A 21252-nucleotide genomic window follows, 5' to 3' on the forward strand; every position below is an offset into this window, starting at 1 on the left:
CAAATTTTGAAAAAAAAAATATCCATTTTCTATAGCTAGGAAAAATATCACAACCCATTCAAATCAGAATTATCTCCTTTGTTATTTTCCAAATGGAAACGACATCGTTAAGTCAAAATCCAACGTCTCCATCCCATTTTCCTCCAATTGTATGGTCTTTTCGTTGGCGCCCAATTCAAGTTTTCACCTTAGGCCCAAGAAGGAAACTAGTATCAGGGGAGCCCAATTCATCCAAATAGACCCGCAAATGGCCCAAAACTGACCCGACTCTGGATGGTCCGTGGTCATGGCATAAACCCTAATTCCCGCCTGTAAGCGTCGCTGAACCCTAATTCCGTTCCATCATCTCTTGCCCTCTGAACGCAGAGGTTTTCCCCTGTTTTTTATGTTCCTTCCCAGTTGATTTTTTCAAGCTCGTGCTGAAATCCATAGCAGTAGCTAATTATGGTGAAGAAGAGCAAAAGTAAGCCAGTTTGTTCTTCGGGAAGGCTGAAATCGCCGTCGTCTTGTCCATTTTGAATGATTTCGTTTTTGGCGTTGACTGTTGGTTTGTTCGTCTCTTTGTTGCTTTGGGACGATTTTTGCTGCTCAGAGAGCAAGAGCAAGAGAGTGTCGTTGAAGAAGAAGTACAAGGTCATCAAGAAGGTGAAGGAACACCACAAGAAGAAGGCCAAGGAGGCGAAAAAGCTGGGCTTTAAGCAAAAGCGCAAGGTCGAGAAGGACCCCGGCATCCCCAACGATTGGCCGTTCAAGGAGCAGGAGCTCAAGGCCCTCGAAGAACGGCGGGCCCGCGTTCTCGAGGAATTGGAGGAAAAGAAAGCCGCCCGCAAAGAAAGGGTAATGTTTTAGCTGGTACCTGAAGTTTGGACGATGTAAATGGTGCTAAATAGAGCGCACTAGATAGAGAATTGTAGAACCGACCAATTTTATTAGTACACAGTCCTTACAAAGCAAGTGAAAATTGCCCTGGTGGAACCTGTCTATGCTTTGGACCAGCATTCAGGTTCAGTTTATAGCCAAAAGCCCTTTGCTTTGCCGTGTCTTGTTGTACAATGTTGTTGCAGGTCTTGTTGTATATTTATGTCCTATATGAACGGGAAGGTATACGGTTTGTTGGAGAGTTTGCCCATAGGGTACTACTTAAGATGCATAGTATCTTTTAATTACTCCTTGGTCCCAATCCCTCGACAATTTTAGTTTTTATGTATGTCAGGCTCAAAAGAGGAAGTTGGGCTTGCTGGAGAACAATGACATAGCTTCGACAAAAGAACAGGATTTTGGAGAGGAGAAAGGCAGTTATGAAACTGCGATTACTGGGAGAAATCGTGGTATGTTGATTGCTAGTGTTCTTGGGTGACATGTTCCAGGTGTCAGTTTATCTCTTTTAGTTATGGTTTCTTTTGTCTCTGCTTTTTTGTTTCATGCCATATCTCCTTAATACAGAGAACTCAGAAAGATCATTCTACAAGGAATTAGTCAAAGTTGTCGAAGCCTCAGATGTCATTTTGGAGGTTCTTGATGCTAGGGATCCGCTTGGAACACGTTGTGTAGATATGGAGAACATGGTGATGAAAGCGGGTCCTGATAAGCATATTGTGTTGCTCCTGAATAAGATTGGTACTGCTTTCATTTTTTCATTCTGCTATTTCAATCACTTACTAGCTTTGGATGTCTCTGAGCCTTCCTGATGCTTGCTAAATAAACCAAGCATTAGTAAATAGTGATTTGTCTATGATGTTATTATCAACATACACAATCTTGTGGAAAATTGCTTCCATGTGTTGATATACACTGGACATTTCAAGCAACATACTCTTTGGCATCCTTACTGAGTCTGTCTGCTGAATGTTTTCTGTCAGACCTTGTGCCAAAAGAAGCTGTAGAGAAATGGCTCAAGTATCTCAGGGAAGAATTGCCAGCAGTTGCTTTTAAATGTAGCACGCAAGAGCAGAGATCTAATTTGGGCTGGAAATCTTCAAAGGCCGCAAAACCGAGCAATCTTTTGCAAACCAGTGATTGTCTTGGAGCAGAAACTCTTATTAAATTGCTCAAGAATTACTCAAGAAGTCATGAGGTCCTTATCATCTTTAGTCCAACTGCATTCTTGAGTTTATTTGATTATTTTTTGTTTAAGATTACATTAGACTATTTATGTCTGCGACTGCTTCCACCTTGCTGCGCTTTTCTATATTTTATCTTCTCCTTTGCCTTGGCCTTTTGCAGATTAAGAAGTCGATTACCGTGGGTGTTATTGGCTTGCCTAATGTCGGTAAGAGCAGTCTGATAAATAGCTTGAAGAGATGTCACGTTGTCAATGTTGGCGCCACTCCAGGATTGACAAGGTCAATGCAAGAAGTTCAGTTAGATAAGAATATTAAGTTGCTGGACTGTCCTGGTGTAGTCATGCTAAGGTCTTCAGGGAATGATGCAACTATTGCTCTCAGAAACTGCAAACGTATTGAGAAGTTAGATGATCCAATTAGTCCAGGTATACAATTCTGATATGAAGTTCAGTTTTAATTGGGCATTGCTACATTGACAGAACACATTGTGTCTGTTCAATTTAAAGTGTTCTCTTGTATTATATTAGCAAGTGTTTGTGTCGTTTTTTGTCTGGTGGTACTTTTGGCATTTTCTTCCCCTGTTTTCGTATGATGAAGTCCTCACTGGATGGTCGATATAGGAAATTGATTAAATGTATGTAAGGGTTTTGCATGCGCAACAGTAGTCATTAGTATTTGGGAAATCGAGGGTGCAGTGCATTTATCTTCTTCACATATGATCTCATTTGATATATCGGGCTCTGTTAATGTACATTAATCAATTGATTTTGTTGGTAAGTACAGTGAAGGAGATTCTGAAGCTCTGCCCTGCCAAAGTGCTTGTAACAATCTACAAGATCTCAAGCTTTGATGCAGTTGAGGACTTTCTACACAAGTTAGCATCTGTTCGTGGTAAGCTCAAAAAGGGTGGTATTGTGGATGTTGAAGCCACTGCCAGAATTGTTCTGCATGACTGGAATCAAGGTATCCAGTTTTCATTCGCTGCAATCTATTTCCGCCAACTATGTACATAGAGAAGCCGATTAATGCAGTTAATGGTGTTGAAGAGATTTAATCTTTGTTTTCTAAATGATGCAATGCAGGTAAAATCCCATACTACACTATGCCTCCGGAGAGGAACCAATCAGAATTATCGGAGGCAAAAATTGTTTCTGAATTGGGAAAGGAGTTTAATATTGATGAAGTTTACAACGGTGAATCGTCATTCATTGGCAGCCTCCAGTCGGTCGATGAATTTCTTCCTGTAGAAGTTCCACCAAGCTGCCCACCCAATTTTGATGAGAACATGTTTGAGGTTCACAACACAGCTTCAGTGACTTAGTCTATTCAAACAAATATATTCATAACTTGAGCACCTTAAATAAAAAGGTCTTAAATTACATATGCATGTACAATCATTCTCAACTCTATGAATGCATACATGTGATTTTAACTTAAAATTTAAAAGAAAAGGAAGAGATTAATGCATGATTGTAGAAGTCACGGTTAACAGTGAATAGAAGGAAAGCTTGTTAAGTGCACTCTTTGCATATTTGTGCCTCAGGAGGATGAACAACCACAACCATCGACACAGGTCAGCGGCGACCCTCAAGGCTTGGCCAAGGATGGTGAGGATGAGTCCATGGGTAGTGAAGATGAGAATGCAGACAAGACCAGAGGACAAGCTCCTTCTAGCCGGCAAAATAAAAAACTTTACACCGCAGAAGGCATACTCAATCCAAAGACAAAGAAAGCGGAAAAGAAGAGGAGGAAAAAGGAGCCGAAATCGACCCCGATGGATGTAGCAGATGGCGATTACGACTTCAAAATCGATTACGCGAAGAACAAATATGCCATGGATGCTTCTGACGGTGAAGATAATTAGGCGATTCTTGAGAGTTGCTGATGTCAGGTACCGTATCAGTGATGATCGATGGAGGCATGACTACCCCAAGGGTGCTTCCGCCTTTTACAGGGTGTCATGTCCAATTTTGGTGAGGAATTTTGATGTTAAAGAGAGTTTTGGTTCTTGGGTGTGTCTAACTTGAGTATACATTTACCTTTGGAGATGAAGAAAATATTGCTCATTGCTGAGGAAATTGTCCATTATAGGCGTGCAGACACGTGAGTATTATTACACAAGTGAGACATCCTATGAAGCTTGAAACGAGTCATTGTTCTTGACCAATTTCTTTGGTCCGTCGTGCTGACATTGGACTTCATTTGTCACTTTATGGACAAACTCACTCTACCTCGTAACCGGTTCTTGATCAAAGCAAACTGATACATGCATAGGAGCTAGTCGCTCAACCATTCCAAAGTTTTGAAGTATAGCTATCTGAGAGAAAAAGTAGAGGTTTAAAAAAATGTAAGTTGAAGTGGCTGTCAGGTACATATCGAGAATTAATTGTTTAAATGACAGAAAAGGATGTAATGGGATCTTAGCTCCAAATAGCCCTAAGTTTCTAGGGATAGAAGTCAGATCTATTAATGGCATTATTCAAAACCATGTTTAATGTTTTGGTTTTTGTCAAAGCCGCCGGTTTCTTCTCCTATCACAAACCAACCCAAACCGATCCAGTTCACCCATTTGACAGCATTAGGTGTGATTAATAAATAATGAGTAGCCAGGGGTACTCAAGAATGAGACTCTTAACAAAATCGATAGTAGAAAATTAAAGGGTTGCTAAAAATGATATATATCGGGACAATTAATGTAAAGTTGAGACGAAAAAACAATGCAAAGAGTTTCTGTTGACTAATTTACAATTCCACATCAATGTCCCATAACGGTAATTTGGTAGAATTATGTTTGAAATAAGTGCAAATGAAAAGAAAAGCGAGAGAATCAATGAATGAAAATATAAAAGCAATCGTACTATTGACCTTAAACATGGGATCATTTGTACCTAAAGGAATGAAAAATGGGACTTACCTCATGTGTTCTCACGCACACGCAAGTTTATCCTTAATCACCAATCAATTGGATGTGTTAATAGATAAATACATAGATTTAAGGTACATGTCTTTTCTTGTTTTTATCGGTAACTATGATGATATTATCGGCGGTTGATACACATTTTCGTCAATTGTTCTTTAATTTTGGATCGGATAGCTATAACGAATTGCTTTGCTTGGCTTATCGATCCCTACCATCATTTCCTCTTTCCATGATTAGTCACTTCATCTTACTTGAGATCCATCTTGTATCTGATTTGCTGCACTACCTACACACGTTTGCTTCCTTAAGCTACAAGAAAAATTTATTCTTCGACGCCTGTAGCTCGTGTCTTAAAAGCCAACAAAAGTATCTCACGGGCCCGAAATTTACTCTGTTTCGCCATATTTTCAGAGCAAGCTTCCCATTTCTCTATTTCTTAAAAAGCCAACCTAACCAGAACTATCAAGCTTCAGTTTTTGGCGGGAAAATCCAAGATCATACCCTGATTAGCATCCCATTAACTCAAAATTTAGTCGTTAAATGACAAGGGAAACTATAATTTGAGGGCCCCACAAAACAACCATGTTACCACATAAAATTTTCTCATAATTTTCTTAATTTTAAGAGCTATATCTATATATATATTTGGGAACTTAAAATTGAAAAAAAAAATGAAATTACCCTCTCTTTTTCAAAGTGTAAGGTGCGGCATTGAAGCGATGACGTTTTACCGGCAAAAGCGACCATTGCAGCCAGAAAAGGAACACGCCACCCTCCTCCACCTTTTCCTCTTCGAAGCGTCATCCCCACTCTCTCTCTCTCTCTTCACAAGTTCGTTCCTTCGCTTTCTTCTGCAACAGCAATTCTCTCTCTCTCTCTCTCTCTCTCTCTAGGAGCTAGGGTTTTTGTTTGCTTCGTCGTCGAGTCAAGCGGGATTGACCGGATGGGCCAGCAATCGCTGATCTACAGCTTCGTGGCCCGGGGCACCGTCCTGCTTGTCGAGTACACCGAGTTCACCGGGAACTTCACCAGCATCGCCTCGCAGTGCCTCCAGAAGCTCCCCGCCACCAGCAACAAGTTCACTTACAACTGCGACGGCCACACCTTCAACTACCTCGTGGACGATGGCCTCAGTGAGTCCTCCTTTCTCGCTTCGCTGATTGGTTTTCTTTCTTTCGTTCGTTCGATTCTCTAGCCTGTTTCTCTGCTTCCGACTTGCAATTGCTTGCTCTCATCTGTCGGTGGATCCTGCTTCCGGCCTCGTCTAGACGAACGGGTGTTTAGAGAAGTTCTAGTGATGGACTTGGGTTTGTTGGAGTAGAGGGCGATATCTTAGTAGTGTGGGGGAAGCTGGAATACTCTTGTTGCTGGATTGAATTAATTGGTGCACGCTATAATTATTTTAATGCTTCTGCAAACGGACAGTATATTTGGAGTTCTTGATTTTGATGCTAGGATGTACCATTTCCTGCAATATAATGCATATCTAGAGGATGAATTAATTAATGTATGAGTCGGATAGTTGATGTAGCCTTGACTTAGTGGTTGCAATAATCTTGGGGTTTTTGACTATTTAATGAACGGTTTGGCTTCTTTGTCGTGTTTGATCCCAACGAAACAAGAAGAAATGGATAAAGGAGAGAGAATAAAAAAGAGAGTGAGAGAGAAAGGAGCTTGGGGGGAGGGTGGGTTGGACAGATGACCTTGAATCATGTCTCTGTTATGTGAAAGGATTTGATAGATGGCTAAAATACCTAAAGCAGATGTGTCTGAAGGAAATTCAGTGGATATTATTGTGACAAAGCTTGAGATTGAAAGAGTGTTGTTTTGCTAACAGAAGCGGTTGTTGAGGCTAAGAAGTTCTAAACCACCAAATACACTGTGAATTCCATCCATTCCTAACATAACATTACTGTGAAGAAATAACCCATGCATTAACAATTGGGGAGTTCACTCAAAATCGTACAGTACATGGCTGAGGGACACGGAGCTTCTCTAAGCTAGAAAAATATATGGTGGACCAATTTCCGTGGTTGCCCTTTGTTGTTGGAAATGAGAAATAGATTCTGTGAACGTGTTGACTTATTGTTAGACGCTTATTCTCACCAGTTCCCAGGGTCTGATCACCTTCTTTGTGGTCGTGTAATGATAAACTAACTTTGTCATCTCAATTTTGCAGCTTACTGCGTGGTTGCAGTTGAGTCTGTTGGGCGCCAGATTCCAATGGCCTTCCTTGAGCGTATCAAGGAGGACTTTACTCACAGATACGATGCAGGAAAATCTGCAACAGCAGCCGCTAATAGTTTGAACAGGGAGTTTGGGTAAATTTCCTAATCTTCAGGATATGGAAAGAACTATATCTGTTCTCCCCCACATAATATGCTAATCGCAATCTTGACTGACATAGGCCTAAACTCAAGGAGCACATGCAATATTGTGTTGATCATCCAGAAGAGATCAGCAAACTTGCTAAGGTGAAAGCTCAGGTATCAGAAGTGAAGGGAGTAATGATGGAAAATATTGAGAAGGTAAGTTGGAGTAAATTGGATGTCCTTTTTATTTGGCTGTGTGAGTGGTATAGAGAACAGAAATAAGATGCATCTATTACCTAATGCAAATTGTTCCTGTGGTTTTTAAGTTTTCACTTTTCAAATTTCAATTCCTGTCATTTTTTCTGTTCTTTTTTTTATATATTGAAAATCATAAGTTTAAGATTTTCCTTTTTCCATTTCTAATACCTCTACTGAGTGTTGTTGGAGGAATTACAATAATGCGTGATCAATTAGTGAAATTTTATTAGGAATTGCGTTTATGCCGTAGACTTATCGTTTGCTTTAATTCTGTTATCTAGGTTCTTGATCGTGGTGAAAAAATCGAACTTCTGGTTGATAAGACAGACAATCTACGCTCTCAGGTTGGAAACCATCTCTTCCATCTCCATAGTGAGCCTGTTGATTCAAATTTTTCCTTGAGAGCACAAACTATGTATGGAATATGAAGCTAAGACACAATATACTCGTAGCAATGGTGATGGTCCTATACAGCAACCCCAATTCCAGTTGTCTGCTTTTTGCTTTCTTCATTCTTGTTACCATCTTGTTACATCTTTTATTAAGACTAAATTCTCTTCACTGATGACATTACCTCGACATGAGTTTCCTAGATTGAACGAGTAGTTAGAGAAGTGGGATACAGGGAGGAATTTTATCTAATGTACATAGAGTCAACTCTAGTGGCAAAGGTGGATACAAAAAAGGGATTCGTTAGTACAAAGGTAATGGGTAATTCCAGCATAGTCTGACTGAGACCATATGGCACTACGAAAACCAGAAACCACAACTAGTCATAGACGATTTTGTCAATAGCCCTCCTCCTAGAGAGAATGTTAATAATTTGATTGAGGGGACTGTAGGAATTAAGGCTCAATTTGTATTACCGTGCCTTGTTGGTCCCCTTGTGTGTCATCAAGGCAGTGCCATCTCTCTCTCTCTCTCTCTCTCTCTCTCCCACACACACAAAAGAAATCACATGGTTATAGTTTTGTGCAGTTAGGACCTATGATATCTCAGAATGTTTGTGCTCTTATTAGATTTTGAATATTTCTTGTTGGTTGTTATTCAACTACTTAAAACTTACTAGTGCGTGACAGTCCTCACAATACCAAGAAATATAACAAGATGAGGATTTTTTGGCCAATACAGTTTGGTTATCGGCGCTTGGCTTACGTGTTTTCCTGTTCCAGGCGCAAGACTTCAGGCAGCAGGGAACCAAAATGCGAAGAAAAATGTGGATGCAGAACATGAAAATAAAGCTGATAGTTCTGGGCATTATTATTGCTTTAATACTGATCATTGTTTTATCTGTTTGTCATGGCTTCAATTGTGGTGGTAAATAGAGGAGTGGTGCTGCTCAGAGGTTCTTATAAACCTGTCTTGAAGGTATTTTGCCTGTAAGTTTTCTTTCCTCTTTTGTTTTTTACACTGTCCTCCATTATACTATTGCCTATAGATGAAAAATACATTGCTTGTATAGTTTGTATTCTTGGACGGGTTCTATAATCAACGTGCCCGTGATTGTAATGTCAGCAACCTATGAGTGCTGATAATTTCGAGTGGGGGAGTATCGTGCGTTTTGTTACTAGTTTGAGCTTGGAATTTTGGCCAAACATTCTGCGTTTGCAGATGAGCTCGGAACGATCATTTAAGTTAAAAATTATTGCTGCACTTTTCCTTGAGAACCCCTGATTGCAATCTTTCCGTCATGAAGAGCCTTCTGGAAATGGCCATACACTATACATCTTCACCCAAAGATTTCAGCTTCGGCTCCACAATACACACGTCGCTGCAATTTCGGTCCATTACCCTGTGCCGAGTACCAATCTTGTGCACTCGAAGCCCGCTGTGTTCATCTCGGGTGTCTTCCATAAAAAAGTAAGCAGCGTCGAGTTCGGATTTGCTCCTCAAGATTCTCCACGTGTTCTACCGTAATGTTGGAATGGTTTGGGTAGGGACTTATTTCTCGCGTGAGTTCCGTTTCTTTTGGCGTCCATTCTTTTAAATAGCTCGTTCACAATAGACCTCTTCGTTATTGAACTTCTTCTAATATTTGCGGGACAGAGAACTTGGACAAACGGGCAAAAGCGATAAGAATTGCAATCCATTTTGTGCACTTACTTATTCAGCAAAAATAACAAGGCCAATAAGCTATTGGGTTTCCACTTGCTAATTCTGCTTTGACATGCCTTATCAGCAATCAGATACATTCCCTTGACCAGACCGACATATTCACAGACAACATATGAACTCAAGTCCTACTTTCCTCTATGCCCTATTTCAGACCCACCCCAATACGAGAGAGTGCTCGCGCAAATGTCCTATTAACATGTCAACTGATCCCTAAATGAAGAAATCTCTTCGAAAATCGGTAGTCTCTTGGACCTGGACGGAGCCCACTCATTCATCAACTTCTCGATCCCCTTGACGAAGTCGTCGTCGATGTCCAGGCCCAACAGATCCGAGATATCGGGCTGCGGTCGCCTTGACCTCACCTCTAATAGCAATTCCTCGGCTCTCCTCCTCGGCTTGTGATCATTGGAGCCCGGAATCTTGCCTCGCAAAACGTCGTCGAGAATGGCGCACGCCTCGTCGTGCCGGCCTTGTTTGATGAGACACAGGCTGAGGTTGCAGGCCTTATTGGCATCCGGATCGATCATTTGGGCTTTCTTATACACCACTTCAGCTGCCATGTAGTTGGGCTTCTGCATGTAGGCCCATCCCAAATTTCCCTGCATTTCGCCACATATGTGACAATTAATGTTAAACTTAGCATTTTTCCTTAATTTTATTGCGTAGGAAAAAGGAAAAAAAAATCACTCGGGGAGCATACCAATAACCGGGAGGTCTCTTGCTTAACAGAGACCTGAAATTTCTTGCCATGAGATCGGGCGGTCTTGGTGGGCTTCCCGTTGAAGATCTCGCCTTGGTATATCTGCCTCAGCTTCCTCTTCAGCAGCTCTATTTGCTCCTCCACTTCACCACATTTCTGTGCGTCATAATACCCACAAAAGAAAAAAAAAAAAAGGTCAATACCTTTCTTTTTCCAATTATTTTGATAAGACGAGATAGCCAAACTTTCTCAACTTGACCAATCTTCATGGATACATGAAAATTTGCCCCGTCCGCATGCATCGGATAAGGCTTCACCCATAGGAGAATGGTAGTGACCCGTTAAGTTTACTCTGGTGATGAGTACGAGATGCTTTGATTCGAACACGAAATCCGCCGCATCTACTTTAAAGTGCTTAACCACTTAGCCATGATTGCCAGAGGTCTTACCGATTATTATCCCAACATCAATCTACAATGCGTACAAGCCATGCATTCACCGTCCAGACAGGTTCCTATGTTCTTGAGTTATAAAGATAAGTGCATATCATCTCCAGAGACCTAAGAATTATTACACCTAAAGCACTTCATGTATGCAACAGCTTTATGTATAGACTGGAAGCAAAGCAACAGGTACATGCGTGTATAAAGCATCATCATACCTTGAACAAGTCGATGAGGACGTTATCGAGCGACTCTTGGGACTGCCTGGAGCAAAGGCCGCGAAAGGACTTGACGGCTTCGATGGCTTCTTCGCTCCTATCGAGTTGCTTCATCACGACCGCCATGTCCTTCAACGCGCTGTCCACCCTATCTCCTGCGTTTATCGCCTTCCAGAACAACACGATCGCCGCTTCCGGGTCTTTCTGAACTAGCTGTTAATTTGATCAATTCAGCAAGAAAAAAGAAACCGAACATTTTGATCAGCAATAATAGATGCATTCAATAGGGTCTTTAATCCCAAAATATAAAAAATTGGGTCTTTAATCAGGAAATATCTTGTGAAGGAAAATGGTAATTATCTGTCCATGTATTTATTATCATATGTATGAATTAATCGACAGAATGATGAAGCTGCATAAACTTGGTCGAATTTATATGGAGGAGATCGTATACCTGCTGATATCAAGATTGCAGGAGAGAGATTGCCTAGTCTATCGTCAAAAGATAGGGTTTCTAGCCGTAGCAAGACCCTACTCTACTTTTTTAATTTCGAGAAAATCGCACCTGTCTTAAAGCATGTTTGCTCCTACCCTGCGATTCGGGTGATATTTAATCACGAATGCGGCGGCGGCAACGCCGATTCGCTTTGAATTATCCGCGTACTCTCATTCTTAATCGGTACACATTTGATTTTAGGGATCTCTAGATGCTTAACTAAAATAATTTACTTAATAAATAACATCCAAATGAACTTATTGGTCGATTTCACGCGTGAAATATCTTTATCTATGGAAAAAGATCTTATCGGAGCTTCATATGAATCGATCCTTTGCCGTCAAGTCTTTCGTACCAAAATCATGAACCGCCAATTAACCTCATCTCAAATTAAGCTGCCGAGCTTCGATTTTCGTCTAACGATAACTCTGATTAAAGGGTACGTCCTTAAAGGGAAAATGATAACGAAACAATGCTGGGAATTAGTACGAAATTCTGGAAAAAAAGAATGGGGAAACGGAAGGGTACCTGAGCATGCTTGGCTCTAACGTATGGAGTATCACCAGAAGGGATCTTGAGAGCTACATGAAACTCTTCTCTCTCTCTCTTGCCTGAAGCCTTCTGATCTGAACTCCCCAGTTCTTCCATATCTCTCTCTCTCTCTCTCTCTCTCTCTCTCTCTCTGATATATAAACCGATGAGAGAGATGGTGGGTAGGAGAGAGAATCCCATGTATGGAAGCAAAACGCTAAGGTTGTGGGGCGCAGGGAGGGGAAGGGTGTCCGAAAGATGATGAACCTGGACGGAATCAGCGGCCACCTTCAAATTTTGGATGTTTTCTCCGGACTTAACAGTCAATTTAACTACTATTCTGTTTCATATCTTTTATACATATACACGTTCAAGTGGACGTCCTGCATTATTGGTTTGCCTATGTCCACGTACAGGTAAACGGGTCAGTACAGTATTGCGGCTGAAGATTCTCCCCCGACGAGGTTCACGGAGGCTCTGCTACTGCGGTTGTTCTTGACATGACAGAATTTGGGACTGTAATCCAGCGGTAACTTTTCGTGAAACTTTGTCCTGTTGGATGGAGATCGATCGCGATTACGAACGTCGTATACGACAGCCAGAGTGTCTGGAAACGTCGACGAGGGAGGAGTGTCTAAGGTCGGTATTGTCGGCCATTTACAAGGTTACGGGTGAACTTGGACTGTAAAGCAGTCACATTCAGAGATAACTCTCCTCGTCTTTCGGATAATCCTTCTCGGTTTTGGCTCGTAGCAACCCAACCCCCCCCCAAAAAAAAAAGAAGAAGGGATGTCTTTTCGCTCGGTTGCTTCAACACCCTCAGACGCAAGTAATGATCGCCAAAGCCATGAACTCTATGAACCGGAGAGATTATTTTTTCGTTCTACCATCATTTTTTTAAAAAATATTTTCAAATCATTTATTTTTCACGAAATGAATAGAAACTAAATTTTTAACTCATGTTTGTCTAGCCCAATCTATAAAGGTTTGGTGTTTCACTTGACCTCCAAAAGTGGATGCTCAAGTTTATATATATTAAAGGGTCTTAGCATATTCGTCAATCCAGCGTGAAAAGTATAAAAAAAAAAGTCATAAACCTATGGCCTAAGCAGCATTGACACACCACACGCCGATAAGTCATTTCTCAAAAAATAAAGAATTCTGATACGTTGAGATACGTTATTAAATGATAAATTATCACGCATATATAAAAATGTCAACAGTGAGTTTCTTCTTCCTTTTAATTTTCTGTTAGGGATTCACGATTAAGTTTTTCATTGGGCGGGCTGAGTATATTAATTTTGCAATGGATGGATATATGACTTAAGTATATATTTCTTAAATAAATTTACATGTTGACCTTTAATTTATTGAAAATGCTTAAAATTGACTTTGTACGTGTCAAATTGGGAAAAATTATTTAGAAATTCATAAACATATTGCAATTGTATCAATCCAAGTCCTAAACCTTATTTTTGCCAATTCAGTCCTAATTCTTTTGTAATTGTATTAATTTAGTCCATCTGATAAATTTTAACCGGTCGGCGTTGATGTGGACGTTGGTCGGCCGGCGACCTAATATTTTTAATATTTTTAAAATTTTAATATGTTTTTAAAAAAAAAATTCTCTCTTTTTCCTCCTCCCCTCTTCTTCCTTCCTCCCATTTTCTTCCTTTGCTTTGGTCATCTTCTTCCTCCGCTCCGGCAACGGACCGGAGGATGGCCGTGCAAGGCTCGACCTCACCGTGGTTGGCCGAGGTCTAGCTTCATAGGGGCTAGGCAAGGCTCACCTCACCGGCCCAAATTTGAGATCGTGAGCGTGCTTCGGAGAGCTATGAAACTAGAGAATTTCCTAGTGCGGATAATGGTTGAAGACTATACCGAGTGCGAAGATGTATGCAAGCAAGAGAATTTCCTTTCTTGAGAACATGAATGTCATGAGGAATCTGTGCAATTCGGTTAGAGCGAGACCCAACCGACTTCTGCCACTAGGCCGACGGGTTCCCGCTTAACTTCCACCGTACATCACTCTCTCACCGGCCATCCCGTGCCTCACCATGGCGAGGCGAGGCTTGGTCTAGCCCAGATTTGGGCTGGTGAGGCTTGACGTCGCCCTGATCTAGGCCGGCGAGACGAGCCTTGCCCAATCGGCTGCGAGGCTCGGCCTCCCCTAGCCACGGCGACGTTGGGCCTCGCCCGGCCATGGCGAGGTCCGCAAGGCTCACCACCCATCCTCTAGTCCATCGCTAGAGTAGAAGAAGATGACCAAAGTGGAGGAAGAAGATGGGGGGGTGGAAAAAAGAAAAGAAAAAATATTAAAATATTAGATCGCCGGCCAGCCAAAATTTTTTGGATGAACTGAATTGGCATAATTACAAAAATTTTGGGACTGAAATAGCACAATTGTAATAGGTTCTTTGGTAATTTTTCCTGTCAAAATGGCATGTCGGGATGTTGAACTCGCGCGTCATTGGCATGTCCGGAGTACCGACCATGTGTTAGTTAGTGTCGAAGTATCGGAGAGTGCCCGCACACAACACGAAGGCCCTAGAAGAGTGTTAGTACTTCCTAGCATATTGCATTTGTACCAATGCAGTCATAAACTTTTTTTTTTTATCAAAAGTCATAAATCTTTCACTTATACCAATTTAGTCTTGAAGACTTTCATATTGGTACCACTTCAATCAATTTGACCAACTTTGACCGGAATTGCTGACGTGGATGTCGGCCGTCCTACGTGGCACGAAATCATTAACGTTGACATTTTTAATAACATTTTATTATTTTTTGAATATTTCATATATATTTTTTATTTTTGTCATCTTTTTTTGTTTTTTTTTTTTTTTTTTGTGGGCGCAAGGGCCGTCATCCGACCCTTACCAACATTAGGCGAGGGCGCCGCAGCCCTCCTTGTTTCTTAGCGAGGGCCACCATGCCCTTGCCTACTAAAGCGAGGGTGCGTGGCCCCTAGCCCAAATTTGCCAAGGGTTACGATGCCCTCGCCAAATCTAGGCTAGGCGAGGACAGAGACTCCCTCTCCCGTGGTTAGCGAGAGTCGGTCGGTGGCCCTTGCCAGCCCTTAACAAAGAAAAAAAATCCAAAAAATCCTAAAATTAATAAAATAGCTATTGAAAAAATTTCACATCAATGCCGGTCGTGTCATATAAGACGTCAACTGTCCATGTGAATAATTTTTTATCAAAATTAATCGGATGGACTAAATTGATATCAGTGCAATAATTTTAAGATTAAATTTATCCCATTAAAGTATTTATAAATGAATGGGTGTTTATGTAATAAATTTAATAGTTTTCTTTTCGTCATTAAAGTTGTATGCTCAACTGTTTACTGCAAAAGCTGACACTATTGTAGTACGGTGCACAATATAATTTGAATTTTAAATTCCCATTTGGTTACAAACTAAAGTTTGTGAGCTCAGTTAATTTTTACACCAAATCAAAGCTAATGTGTGTGTATCACGTCAGCCATGTGGTGTACGGCCGAATAGATGGATGGATAAACCAAGCAATGGAAGCATCATTTCGACCACGTCCGTTTAATGCGGTCTAATCATACGTTAATTCTGAGCCAAGATTGATTGTGTCGGCCACCGAATAATTTCACTCTCCGGCCCAGGTCCGGGCGACCCTGAGGCCGGCAGGGAAAGGAAGAAAAATAAATAATTTGAAAAAATAGTAAAAGAGTATTAAATTTTATTCACGTCTTTATTGATCGTGTTCACGTAAGATGGTCACCAAGCATTCATATCAGTAATTTTCGGTCAAAATGAAGAAAACGGACTCAATTGGCAAAACGTAAAAATATTTAAGTTTCAATAGAAAAATTAAAAGGTTTAGGCCTCAATTGGCAAAATTACAATAAATTTAAACACAATTTCCTCCTACCAGCAATGTATCAATTTGCCTCTTTTACAATACTACTCAAAAGATAAGGCTAAAGAGCGATTTTCTCTAGTCATATGCATCTCACTACAGTGAATAACTCCTACCCATAAAAGGATTTGCGAGAAGACTTCACCCATTTCCACGGTTGACCAATGGAGAAAATTTTAAGTCACATGTTTGCATGTCGAATTATTGTAAGGATTGATATATCACGCCTTAAAAAATGCAATCTCTATTGAATTAGTGATCATTTGGCCGGGTTGTTCAAGATCGTGATCATCAACCTCACCCTTTGTTTTTTTTATACAAAAACAAAAGAAACTCACCATTTGGGAAAAATCAAAATAAGCAGGAAATCCAATAATTCTCTTGAGATTTCCGAAAGGGTTCATTGAGCGACTAAGCATTTGTCTTAATCCAGTAAATTTTGTATTCAAATTACGGCGGGCATTCATATTAACCCTGGAAGCCATACCCACTACCCTTTGGGTTACCAGGACAGGTTGCGTATACTCATAGAAACTAGTCAAAAGCCGCAAATCCATATATCCCTTGCCTAAAAGTTGCGTGCCCTGCCTATAAATCACACCCTCTTTCAGTCTTTACCCGCCGCACAAGCCGAACCTTGTCATTACAGAACCCTGAAGCCATATCTTTTCCCGTGAATCAAGCGAAACGGCAACATCGTACTTCCTTCGATTATGCCGATAAAACATTTTCTTAATTTGGTTGTGTGACAGCACTAGGAACCCATCATCATCGGAGAGACCAACATGTAATAAAACTAAATCAAATGAAGAGATACTGGAAATTGAATATAGATACAGAAAGGTGGTGAAAACCACCAGGCAAAATGAATTAGACCGATTTGCAAAAACTCAAGCACTTGCTCTGGGCTATAAACGCATCAAGATGACCCAAATAAACCTCACCCGCATCCACGAAATTAAGGTTTAAAAAAAAACACAAGCCACCTCCTAAAACCACAGCACATAAGCCAACTTTTCTCATGCATTTTGAACAGGGAACTCATAAGAGACTAGATCCATTTTGCCAAGGAAATCATTTTTAGCTAAGAGAAGCACAGCGAACAAGAGTCCCCAACTACGCCTGGTTGCCACCACCCCTCGAGCGGCCACCCATCCTTCCACGACCACGCCCATATCCCCTGCTGCCTCCACCTCTGCCCCTCTCGTATCCACCTGCTAAGGAGGCAACCTTAAGTAATAATCATGAAGAAATAGGCCCACAACATAAGTATTTCAACATTGCAAAATAACTGTAGTTCAGACATGGAGCATCAGGACCTTTGGTCCAGGAAAAAAAATAGAATATAAGAAAAGGTCGAGAAATTGAACATAACCAAAAGATGTGTTGAATCCACCAAAGGCCAGTACGATGCAAAATCTAGAAGCAAACTTACCACGGTAGCCCCAGCCCCTACTTCGTCCACCACCTCGACCCCAGTTTGAATATCCACCATTATCTAAAAATTTCAAAAGGACAGAGGAAAGTGAATAGGTGACAGAAATTCAACACATGAATGCAATGAACCACTTAAGGACCTAAACTTTTGGTGCAAGGTAATCAACCGTTGAGAATTTGACCAAAAAAACAACTTCAACCATTGAGAAGATAGTAATCATACCTTGATAGTTTCCACCTTGATAATTTCCACCTTGATAGTCTCCGCCTTGATAGTTTCCACCTTGATAGTTTCCACCTTGATAATTTCCACCTTGATAGTCTCCACCTTGATAGTTTCTGCTTTGATAATATCCACCTCGATAGTTTCCATATCCTCCCCTTCCCCAGCTCCTCCCTCTCCCTCTACCCCGACCCCTCCCCCGACCATATGAATCTAAATATTAAAGGAGAAGAACCAGTAATCAACTTTGCTTCCACCCATGATAAAACCTTAAGTCACAACTTGTCACAGCAAATACCTTCATTAACAGCATTGTAAGGAACACGTGCTTGTCTGGGCTGTTGCGGTTGATAACGATACTGAGGTTTGGACTGATCAATTTGAACAGGAGCTTGGTACCTACTCAAGCAAATAACTTATCAAACAATCAGCCCATGACATCAAGTTGATCTGCAAGTACTTCCAAAACTTTATTAACAGAATGTAGCAATTTGTGAATATATCAGAAACTATCTTAATAGGTAGATTACTCAGGGGGAAAAAGAAGATAGTGAAGTTATGTCCTAATATTTCTGAATCAGTCCCCAAGTAAGAAGCACAAAACAAGACACCTTAACTAACTGACCAGGGAGTTGATGGTCATTATTGCAGCTTCTAAAACCCTTTACGTGGTTGAGGATGTCATAACTTACCCAGGAGAATTTTTGTTAAGCTCCCTCGTAGACAAGGTGATCGATATCATTGAAACATGTCGAGTCATCTCCACACTGCATGAGATATTATGCTGTCGGAATTAGGACCATCCACATAATTAAGTACACGATTAAATTTAAGTCTATATACTGAAGCATACGGTACTAGGCCCTCTTCGATGGGTTCCCATACATCAGTTATGCTAACTGAGCTGATGGAAGTATCCTGATGCAACCGAGGAATTCTCTTCTGCATGAATACAAGCTTGAGAAGGTGGCAATGAGAATAAATTTACTAATTTTACATCCTAATGCTTCCTTTTATTCTTCTCATAAAACAATAGCATCACGTGATAACTAATTTCAACTCACACGAACCTTTATAATCTCCGCAATGGCCACTGTCTTACTGATTGCTTGTCCCATTGCTTTCAAGACAATTTCTCTAACACGTTTCTCCTATAAACAAAGATATACTATTTAAATACATGTCACGCACATATTGCAAGAATTATCAGTTGGCGAAGGGAAAAACTAAGTCAACTGATTTAAGACCCACAATCCGTAGAAATGAAAGATAATAGAAGAATCTAAGCCAAGACATTCATATGAAACAAGCAAAACCTCCAAAATGATCTAAAACCAGTAATATTATGCATGTCACACACAAGAAATCAACTATCGAGGAGTGGTACCGCCTAGTAAGGGAAAGTCATCAATCAGTAGATACATATAGCTACATCGAATTCCCCATGACCATCTAATATCTCAAAAATCCAGCAATAGTTTTTGGACATGGAAAAATCATGAACCTACAGTATGGAAGCCATAATAGATTAAGAATAACCACAAGAACAACGCTGATCTTCCAGCAGAATGTCATGAACCATCAGAAGCAACCTTTTAACAGATTACCCAAATCAACGATGCCTCACAAATGATAACCACTAGCATCACTGAATTACAATGCACAACAAGCAAGTTTAACTTTCAGTCAAGCTGATGCATGAGAAAAATCAAGGAATGTGATTGATTTAACTAACATTTTAGGAAGACAGACCTCGACATGGAAAATTATTCTGTATATTGTCTCCATCTAGATCAAAAACAGCTATAGTAATCATTCTGTAGAATTTATTTTTATAACAACAGGTTAAACACATACCATGACACTAGTTCATCTGAAATAGTGTTCCAAGCATCCCAGCACACTCCCAAATTCAGACATGCCTCAGCTTTCACCATATTTCTTTCCCAATTAACCCACAGCAATACCCCCCACCTCCTTTTTTGTTCTCTCGCCAAAAGAAAACACAAAAACAAAATGTAATTCAAATTTAAATTCTCCTCAAAAGCAGCCTGAACTGGTATTCTTTTGTTTAGCGAATTCGGATCTCCTAAAAAATTTCCTGCTTCGGAGCAGCTCCACCTCAACAATTCTCTCCGAAAACATTGGGTTCCTTCTCTTGCAGCAACTTAACAAGCTTCAAAAATGCTTCCACATCCCAATCTGGGGCTCACCTCGTAAGATGGAACTTTAGACCATTCAGTCCAGCGTGCATCTTCCACAAATAAGCCACTCAGGCATCTCCGTCTCTTCCCATACGTCAGGGAAGATGTCCACCGAAGGAGCCTCCCCAGATCCATCTAACTACTTACTTTTACTCAATAGCTAACCAATTAGGAAATCTGATCAAACTCAGAGCATAACAAACTGGCATGCAGCCCACACCACACAAGCAAGGTCATGAGTTGACAACATCTCGATTCTCATGGGCGGCTCCAATGTAGATGTATGGCGAGGAAGACACCGAGTACTTGGCATTCATCTCTAATAAAACAGTCTAAACTACTAATTTCTCTCGAGTTCTAGCTACTAGCGAACTGCTGCTCAATCACGAAAATCAAAAACGAAAACGCAAGCGATTGCATGGACAGGGACGCACGACAGAGAGAGAGAGAGACCTGGAGGAGAGTGGAGGCATAGCTGATGTAGTTGCGGATGAGGCCTTGGGTGGTGATTCGGATCTCGTTCTCGTTTATCGGCGACTCGGGCTTCGGCTTCTCCACTCTCTGGTATCGGTCCATGGCCGTCGCTGCACTGCGCGCCTCGGTTCGCGCTTCTTCGGAGGCAGGGAGGGAGGGAGGGAAGGAGCGAGAGAGAGAAACCCTAAAACCCCAGCGCAAAGCAAAAGAAGGCGACCCAGAGAAAGAGAGCGAGCGAGAGAGAGAGAGAGAGTGGCTGAGAAAAACCACAAAGAAAAGCTAAAACCTCCAAAAGCCGTAGAGAGAGAGAGAGAGAGGCCTCTTCTCTCCTCACAGCCTTACACGTCGCACTTTCCTACGGGAACCAATCTCGATGGAATTTTGACCATTGGATTCAAAAGGGTCGAGTGAAAAGGATTTAACCCCACGCGAATCTCTGGTCACGTGGAGCACGTGCTCCTAAGCAAAATTTATTATTATTTTTTTTTACATGTACGCTAAAAGTCCTAAAATTTGCGACGCAACTGCAATTAAATCCCAAAACTTAACTAAAAAAAAGTGCAATTAAGTTATCAAATTGATGTAAACAAATCTTAAAACTTGTTATACAAGCACAATCGGATTGATGAAATCAAATATTTCCGTTAATTGCACGTTCTAAAAATTACTTATCCCCTTTTTTTTTTTAATTTTTCGTCTCAGCTTGCTACGCAAGTTACCTCCAAAAGATGTCACGAAACATATGTTTGCTGCTCCAGCAAAGTTGCCTCTTCTGTAAAACGTGTTCGGCAAGTTCTCCAAGAGCAAAAGCAACCTCCATCGAGAGGTTTACTTGGTCGGTGCTCGCTCCAAGCAAATGTCCTTCACAATAAATTCATCCACGGTCCGCCAGCCAGAAATCACGAGGCATTCAGCATACTTCCGAAGATAACTCCATAGCTTAACGAAATTTTTGTGGAAGAGGA

At 40.9% G+C, this 21252-nt stretch overlaps 4 protein-coding genes across 12 annotated transcripts; 2 read left to right on the plus strand and 2 right to left on the minus strand.

Annotated features, from left to right (window-relative positions):
• The first annotated feature begins 308 nt into the window (after positions 1-308).
• On the plus strand, positions 309-4223 carry LOC115742517 (guanine nucleotide-binding protein-like NSN1). The gene is made up of 9 exons (XM_030676852.2): positions 309-463; positions 593-837; positions 1214-1328; positions 1444-1617; positions 1860-2074; positions 2224-2488; positions 2847-3026; positions 3146-3357; positions 3607-4223. Exons 1-9 carry the CDS (start codon positions 445-447, stop codon positions 3925-3927), a joined length of 1746 nt encoding a protein of 581 aa, XP_030532712.2. The 5' UTR covers positions 309-444; the 3' UTR covers positions 3928-4223.
• On the minus strand, positions 2063-20520 carry LOC115742528 (protein FAM98A). Of its 9 annotated transcripts, none has more exons than XM_030676876.2 (9): positions 20267-20519; positions 18680-18760; positions 18463-18551; positions 18302-18376; positions 17908-18008; positions 17670-17822; positions 17610-17639; positions 17385-17447; positions 16736-17166 (listed from the first exon to the last, which is right to left on the minus strand). In XM_030676876.2, the coding sequence occupies exons 1-9, from the start codon at positions 20387-20389 to the stop codon at positions 17066-17068; spliced, it is 816 nt and encodes a 271-aa protein (XP_030532736.1). In that variant the 5' UTR covers positions 20390-20519; the 3' UTR covers positions 16736-17065. The 9 variants fall into 9 exon arrangements, with proteins under 9 accessions (XP_048138896.1, XP_030532736.1, XP_030532738.1 ...); XM_030676878.2 differs by having other exon boundaries at positions 16736-17163; positions 20267-20518; XM_048282939.1 differs by lacking the exons at positions 16736-17166; positions 17385-17447 and adding exons at positions 2063-2175; positions 15947-15957 and having other exon boundaries at positions 17610-17822.
• On the plus strand, positions 5744-9067 carry LOC115742510 (vesicle-associated membrane protein 721-like). The gene is made up of 5 exons (XM_030676833.2): positions 5744-6116; positions 7163-7304; positions 7391-7511; positions 7835-7897; positions 8726-9067. Exons 1-5 carry the CDS (start codon positions 5927-5929, stop codon positions 8876-8878), a joined length of 669 nt encoding a protein of 222 aa, XP_030532693.1. The 5' UTR covers positions 5744-5926; the 3' UTR covers positions 8879-9067.
• LOC115742561 (protein SULFUR DEFICIENCY-INDUCED 1) lies at positions 9631-12235 on the minus strand. Its single transcript, XM_030676948.2, has 4 exons — positions 12054-12235; positions 11030-11242; positions 10369-10524; positions 9631-10267 (listed from the first exon to the last, which is right to left on the minus strand). Exons 1-4 carry the CDS (start codon positions 12171-12173, stop codon positions 9860-9862), a joined length of 897 nt encoding a protein of 298 aa, XP_030532808.1. The 5' UTR covers positions 12174-12235; the 3' UTR covers positions 9631-9859.
• Positions 20521-21252: the final 732 nt, after the last annotated feature.

The sequence above is a fragment of the Rhodamnia argentea genome, chromosome 7 (assembly GCF_020921035.1).
Source record: "Rhodamnia argentea isolate NSW1041297 chromosome 7, ASM2092103v1, whole genome shotgun sequence".
Lineage (NCBI taxonomy): Eukaryota > Viridiplantae > Streptophyta > Magnoliopsida > Myrtales > Myrtaceae > Rhodamnia > Rhodamnia argentea.